The sequence below is a fragment of the Montipora capricornis genome, chromosome 12 (assembly GCF_036669925.1).
Source record: "Montipora capricornis isolate CH-2021 chromosome 12, ASM3666992v2, whole genome shotgun sequence".
Classification (NCBI taxonomy): Eukaryota; Metazoa; Cnidaria; class Anthozoa; order Scleractinia; family Acroporidae; genus Montipora; species Montipora capricornis.
In genome coordinates, this window is record NC_090894.1 from 22,842,622 (window position 1) to 22,850,121 (window position 7,500).

The 7,500-nt window shown below is 38.3% G+C and overlaps 3 protein-coding genes across 4 annotated transcripts in view; 1 reads left to right on the forward strand and 2 right to left on the reverse strand.

Moving 5' to 3' along the window:
• LOC138027288 (claspin-like) overlaps positions 1 to 3,682 on the reverse strand; it is a 24,045-nt gene extending 20,363 nt beyond the window's left edge. The window contains exons 1-5 of the mRNA XM_068874846.1: positions 3,562 to 3,682; positions 3,273 to 3,488; positions 2,648 to 2,720; positions 1,065 to 1,161; positions 535 to 798 (exon numbers count right to left, since the gene is read on the reverse strand). Coding sequence (XP_068730947.1) covers positions 535 to 798; positions 1,065 to 1,161; positions 2,648 to 2,720; positions 3,273 to 3,488; positions 3,562 to 3,588 — 677 coding nt within the window. The 5' untranslated portion in view covers positions 3,589 to 3,682. The remainder of the gene's footprint in view (positions 1 to 534; positions 799 to 1,064; positions 1,162 to 2,647; positions 2,721 to 3,272; positions 3,489 to 3,561) is intronic.
• A 52-nt stretch (positions 3,683 to 3,734) lies between these two features.
• Positions 3,735 to 6,143, forward strand: LOC138027291 (transcription initiation factor IIE subunit beta-like). Its single transcript, XM_068874849.1, has 2 exons — positions 3,735 to 4,735; positions 5,750 to 6,143. Exon 1 carries the CDS (start codon positions 3,863 to 3,865, stop codon positions 4,724 to 4,726), a length of 864 nt encoding a protein of 287 aa, XP_068730950.1. The 5' UTR covers positions 3,735 to 3,862; the 3' UTR covers positions 4,727 to 4,735; positions 5,750 to 6,143.
• Positions 6,144 to 6,156: 13 nt separating this feature from the next.
• Positions 6,157 to 7,500, reverse strand: part of LOC138027289 (uncharacterized) — an 11,613-nt gene continuing 10,269 nt past the window's right edge. The window contains exon 8 of one of the 2 annotated variants that reach the window (XR_011127441.1): positions 6,157 to 7,103. The gene's annotated coding sequence lies outside the window, so the exon portion shown is untranslated. The other variant, XM_068874847.1, reaches the window with a different exon arrangement.

Sequence of the window (7,500 nt, forward strand, 5' to 3'; positions counted from 1 at the left end):
CACAATGTAATAAGTTGGCTGTGCATGCAACACATAAACAGCATGTTTGCACGTTAAATTAAGCAACAATACAAATGTACTTCCGACTCGTATCAGGCGAGAAACTGATCTACTTATAGCTCAACAGGTCATGCTAACTAAGTGTTATGCTTAAATCTTTAACTTTATAATTACTACACTAATATATTGAGTGCTAACTAACTGCACTGAACAACAGAACATAAGCGACCTCTAAAATAGTTTTCATATGCTTTTATAGCTAGACAAATGTCTGCTGGCATAGCCAGTTGGAAGAGCTGTACTACGAGCGAACTTAGTGTTGAACGTGTCCACTCCCAGCCATGAACCGAGCTTTGAAAAAAGTGCCAATGCCCTGGATTGTACTAGCCTAACATACATGTAACAATAACAACAACAGATACATGTACTCTCTATTCAGTGGAGATGTGAGCTTTTAATGGGTTGAATATTGTTACAAGGACATTCACACTATAAAGTCATGTTCTAAAATAATTAATAAACCTTAGCCCTTACCTATCTTTTAAACTCTGGATTCCACTTTTAGGCTTTGCTGTTGAAGGATTGTCTAATATATGTAAGAAGAAGGGATCCGTTGCTGCACTCAGCTTGGGAGTGACTGCTTTAAAACTCTTTTCACCATTAATACCTTGAGGACTGGCAATATCTCCCACTAGAGGGCTTGAGATATCACAGTTATCAACTTTTTCATCACCATCTTGTTTCATTTTGTCAGAATGTGGATCTGAAGGCCACACTTCAGGTGTCTTCTTAGTGATCCTGTTTTCAAATAAATTAAGTAAAATTGCGCAAAAACGCTTAGTACCGGAATTCTTTTTTACTTAGTTTTACACCTATTTGGAGGATTATGTTCCATTTTGCTGTTGCTCTGGTTTCTTGAAAAACAAGCAAACATTAGTAGTAAAAAAACCCTGAATGACCTTCAACTGAATTGCAGGATATTCCACAGAAAATTACTGTAACAATGTTATTAAGGAATGCCTTTAAATTGGACAAAATTGCCTAAGCCATTCAAATGTACCAACCTTCCAGCTTCCTTTCCATCTGATAGAGGCACTCTTTGAAGAAAATGTGATATGGGAAGAACAGATGGCTTATGATATGGCAGCCTGAATGTTGATTCTAAAATGAAGACAAGCACTGTACCTCAGAGGGTGGTCCCTACAGATTTGGGATAGAACATTTCCCAATTGGACTCCCTCACTGTATTCACTGACTTTAATAATAATTATTTCAATGACCCTCCAAGTCACTTGAAGTACTGTACTAGTAAAGTTGTGCATTTTTAATTTGTCACTCCCACAACAATGACTAAATTAAATGGGGATGAAAATGAAGTTTTTTCAAGATGGTTTTAAAAGCATAGACTTAAGGAAACATGTTGTTTTAGCATTGTTATGGGTAGTGTGCCAATGTTGAAACAGTGTGCTCTACTTATAGTATAAGATAAAGTGTGAATACTAAGTGAAAACAGGCATGATTAGAAACAATAACAAATCTACATGTACGATAGTCTCTCGAGGAATCAGTCAAGCAACAAGCTCATTAGTTTCTCAATTTCTTCGACTCGATTCTTGACTCGATTCCTGATTGGCGTTCCTCAATTCTCAATCCTTGATCCTCGTGAGAATTGAGGATCAAGGATCGAGTTGAGAATTGAGACTCAAAAGAGAATGTCAACTTACTTTCACTTACTCTATCATGTGCATATAAAAAGCAAGAGAACATTTTGAAAAGATTGCTTATTATTATTATTATTATTATTATTATTATTATTATTATTAAAATACAATAAAAAACGTTCTCTGGCTAAAAATTTTCAAAAAGAATATAAGCTTTCGGCTGTCGATCTACAGCCTTCCACGGATAAAACGTTGAATGTAAATTAGTGAAATATATACAGAAAAGGCGAGATAAAAATGATAAAAAGAACAGAGTAAAGGTATGAAAAATGGTGGCTATTGTTTAAAAAGAATTTTATACTGATTAGGAATCGGCTTAAAGTTATTGTCAGCATGCTTGGTAGCATGGTAGTAGGCTCTTTTCGTGTTAGGAAAACTCTAGAGGCCTGGCACACCAAGCATGCTGACAATAACTTTAAGCCGATTCCTAATCAGTATAAAATTCTTTTTAAACAATAGCCACCATTTTTCATACCTTTACTCTGTTCTTTTTATCATTTTTATCTCGCCTTTTCTGTATATATTTCACTAATTTACATTCAACGTTTTATCCGTGGAAGGCTGTAGATCGACAGCCGAAAGCTTATATTCTTTTTGAAAATTTTTAGCCAGAGAACGTTTTTTATTGTATTTTAATATGCCTAATCCTGGCTGCGCTTCAATTTTTAATTATTATTATTATTATTGTTATTATTATTATTATTATTATTATTATTATTATTAAGTGTTTAAGAGTGGATATTAAGTGAAAACTGCGTGTATTAGGTACAGACATGACAAAATATTTTGCTTCATTTTGGCCCAGACATAAGCCAGCAGAAAGCATCTCTCTCACCAGTTTCACAACCTCTCAAAGTCTCTAAACGAACAGTTACATACTGCATTAAGTTGATCGAAACACTTCTTCAACAAAACCTTGATATTACCTCTGATAATTCTCTGTGTTTCACTGTACATTGAGAAGCGTTCAGCCTTCTTCGCCTTGCGAGGCTTTGGTGACTATGAAAAAACAGTTTCATTCTCCAATCACAGACAGCATCTTGAAAGCTACATAATGTAGATACGTATATAGGGTCTCGCACCAGCATGGAGGAGACGTGAACATGACAGGTTTCCCTCAGTGCTTCTAAACAAGACTGGTGCGCTTGCATGACAGACTCAGACTTGCCATGGTTACTTGAAATTTTTAGGCCTGGACCAGATCTTGTATGCTGCATTCGCCCTCCTCTGTAACCAGCCCCCCATCCCTGAGTGAACCTTGCTAAAACACATTGAATCTGGCATACAGTATATAGCTTACATAGATTCCTGCAGCAGCTCTAAACAACCTCTCATTTGATTGCAAAGGCGAGGATGCTGTCAAGCATCGATTGTCAAAGAAGAAGAAGAAGAGTCATGGAATTGGATGCAGGGTTTGTTTAATTAACAAGTAGTAATATTACAAAGCTAAATGGCAAGCAAAAGCTAAATTAAAGGCAAGTTTGCCCAAGGCTACAATGTATATTAAAATTAATTATAAATCACTCGCTCAAAGTTTACACGTTTTATCACCTTTTTTTTAGCCTCCCGTTTCTTCTGCCTTTTCTTTCGTTTATGTCCAGTTTCCTCATCAGAACTACTGTTTGCAGCTTCTTCGTCGGAATTGTTGTCTTTCTCCTTATCGGTCCAATCCCGCTTTGGTGTTTCGCCGTCCGATAGGTCACCATTTCGTCCGCTGTCGCTCTCTTCTCCGAGCTCCGCGTCGAACAAGTCATCGTCTGCAAATTGCTATGACACAAGAACAGGAAATCAGTTCGTCAATATTATCAATGAATAGAAAAACCTCAAAAGACGAGCTCACCTTGAGTACGTCGACGACAGTCGCCATTTTTGTTAAAGCAATCAAATTTCGCGCCAACTTTCGTTCGTCAAATCATCGATACAATTTCGGACATCATCCGAGACGATCGAGACAGTTCGCCAAGTGGGCGACCGAAAAACCAAACTGGTTACCAAGCTGTTGCTTGGGCACGCGGCACGCGACGTACGAGTCCCTCGAGCGAGGAAGAAACCCTGGAGACGAGGTTGCTTCCCAGGGCAATTTTTCTTGTCGTGGTACACATTTTATAAGCGGTTGAACGGCTACAGGAAGATATTACGATATGGATCCTTCCTTACTCAAGGACTTAAAAGACTTCAAAGCCAGAAGTATAAAACAACCGACTGTCGAATCCAAAAAGTCGAAACCAGCACATAGCACGTCAGACCAACCGAAATCGAAATCAAAGGAACCAAAAAGGAGTTATCTTCCAAAAGAACTTTTACAGCCTAAAAAACCGGCCAGCCCTTCAATTGACTACAAGACACACACTTTTAGGAGCAAACATAAATTTGCTGTGCTCGCAGCTATTGTGGACTTCATGAAAAATCGACATCTTCAAAGGAAGTTTGAGGCTTTAAGTGTCGACGAAATCCTAGATCAAATTAACTACACGGACATCAGTCCAAGCGACAAGGCTTGGTTGGCGAATGAAGCGCTGAAAGGCAACTCGAAACTCGTTCACAAAGACGGCAAGTTCTCTTTCAAGCCGAAATATTACGTCAAGGATAAGAAGCAATTGTTAAAGCTGCTCGAACGGCATGAAGAGTCAGGATCGGGTGGAATACTGCTCGATGATATTCGCGAAAGTCTCCCCGACGCTGATGAAGTTGTCAAAGCCGCAGGGCGCAGAATCACGTTTATTACTCGCCCAACAGACAAGAAAGTCGTCTTGTTTTTCAAAAATGACCAGCATCAACTTAAAGTGGACGAAGAGTTTCAGAAACATTGGCGTGGAGTTTCCGTGGACGGTATTGGTGAGAACGACATTGAGAAGTACCTGGTCAATGCAGGAATCGCGACAATGCAGGATTCTGGGGTAAGAAAACCACAGCAGGCTAAGCAAAAGAGGAAGCCTATTCGACGATTCAAGAAATTAAACACGCATTTGGATGAGAGTACATTGAAGGATTATTCTCAGAGTTAACATGTACAAGTAAGTTAAACTAATTATTTCTTTTTTCCAATCAAGTCAGTGTGGCAATCCCCCCCTCCCTTGGACATAATGTGCCGATCAACTCGAAACTCGAAACTTCAACATCCACACCCACCCCCACCCAGGGCAAATCCCAGGAATTTGAACTTTTGAAGATTGCATCCCCTCGGGCCAAAATGGTGCTCAAATGCCCTACCCTATCGTTGGATTTGCCTGTCATACCCTACTAAAGAACAATCGTCGTCGGCTCCTGCGGTCTTTAATAAAGACCTTTTTAGTAAGCCAGTCGCTCACAAATGCTACATCTCTTCCTTTAAACTCTTCCATGTCATCCAAACACGTGTTTTATAGATGTTAGCGACTTCGGCCCCGAAAAAAAAAATCATTTGAAACCTAACACTTCTGGTTCAATTTTCCCCACCCCACGCTGACAAAGGTCAAATTCCCCACTCCCTAAGCACAGAGGATGGTCAAATGCTCGTGGTTTGCCCGGGAGGGGGGGGGGGATGTTGAAGTTTCGATTTGATCTGCGCATAACCAGGAATTCGCCCTCTTGCTATGCCTTTGGTTCAGGATGACCTTAGTGCCCTCTGTGAGTTAGGGTCAGGTTAGGGTTAGTGTGTTTTGATCCAGCCAACAGTGGAGTGACCAACTGGATGATGACAATGCTTATTGCTATACACGCACAAATCAACAAGTAAAAGAACAGTCTAGTCGTATTGAGCAAAAAAGATTCATGGTCATCGAAGGATTTTTTGCATGTTTATATTTGGGACTTTTCTTTAGAACAAAGAAGGCTGGCCTTGGTAGGAAAGAAAGGCCAGCAGTATCTTGGCCACTCAGGAAGCAAATCACAGCCCTGGAGTAGACTGATTGTAAGAAAGAAGTACCCTACCTACTCTCTTTTAACTGTGGGTAGGCAGGTTTGCCTTACTAGTGGGTTGGATTTGGTATTAATACTATTAAACATTGTCTATTGCCACAATAATAATGTTAATATTATTGCTGTTTCAGGTGTTACTTTCAATAATAACACTTTCATTCACTCAAGTGGCCTACAGTTGTGTCTGCCTCAAACAACTCCCAGGTTATTGGATACAAATAAAGTAAACGAGGTAGATCTCTCTCCCAGAATTTCAAAAATGCAGTGATTTTGGAAGTTATTGATGGCAATTTTCCACTCTTTACGTTTTCAAGGTTCCAACTTGTAAATCTGTGGTATTAATCTTATTATTAAGTTCAGGAAATCCCCTATCGTATTAGTGTTGCTTCTCACCATGTAGATTGACAAATATATTTGAGGTTACAGGGAACACTTTGATCTCCATATACTGTAACGTCAGTGCCAAGCAAAGAAGTGTAAAACAAATATGAATTATTATTTAGTAATAAAGGACTAAAAAGAGAACTGTTCATTTGACTAGTTATTAATTAATTTTAGTTTATTTAAGGCACATCGATTATCAAGGGGTTCCTTTTATACAATATTAAGGCCATTTGTTTTCCTAATTTGTCCTCAATACACTTATTAGAGTTACAGCTGTAGTAGTAATAAAAGTTGTTGTGGTAGTAGGAGTAATAGATATTTTAAGAAATAAGTATTGTAAATCTAACAATAGCTATTATTTGATATTATTTATTTCTAAATTAAATGAAGACCTTACTGGTACATGAGAGTGGCAGTATCTTGTGTTGAAACAATAAAAGAAACTCTTAAATAACAAGGGCTAACTGAAACAAACTTCTCTTGATTTATGGAGACTTGAAGTTTACTGTTAGTGTTTTATGCTATGCAGTAAGGGCCCAGAACACTAATTGAAATGTAATGCTGGTGTTGGATATTATTTTTAGTTTTTTACTGCGATTTTCATAATTCTGTGGAATCTCACTTGCAAGTGCCATGTGCCTATCTGCATTTTCGCTTCCATCACCGAACGTAGCCGGGAAGATCGATTCTGCGTCCAGAAAGTGAATATACTTTTAGAATATATTACTTTTTAGAAATTCTTCAGTAAAGAGATTTGCACAGATTTCATCGGTTTCCATCGGCATCAAGTTCGAATGCACAAATATGTACCATGGACCCAAAGATGCCGATTGGTGGTCAACATCAACTGATTTTGTCAGCTGTGGTTGGTGTCGGACATTTGATTGATAGAAGGGAAAATGCAGTTTGGCTGTTGATGCTTGAAGATGAATTCTGCAGAATTATGAAAATCGTGGTAAAAATAATGATTTGCATCAGTGTTAGACCTGTCAGGTATCACACCTCACACCCTTAATTTTTTGGCTTCTCCTTAAGTTTGAACTGGTAAATGAGGGTAAAAAAAAAGTAACGTAATGAACCTGTATTTATGGTACACTAGTACTTAAGGTGATTCCTCAGAAATTAAAGTTCCCGATGAATTTTTTTAAAACTTTCCCTGAATGTTCTCTACCAAGCACTGTTTCGAAAAAAACAATAAAAATGATAGGTCACCATTCTCGCTTAAGAGATATGATGGGCCAATCTTACCCAATTTATGCTTGTACTCGTGCTATTTAGGCGCATTATTCATCGGTCCACGTTACATTTTGCGGTAGCTCGATAGGTAGTTTATAAAAGTAATACTCTGAAAAAAACTTAACAGGTAGAAAATGTCGAGCATATAGAACAATATTATATAAAATTTGTGGAAACATAACACTATTTGAAACGACGTGGACGTAAAGCGTTCGTAGAGTCGTTATTTTTGCGGTCATAATTTGCATCACAGAGTAACGGG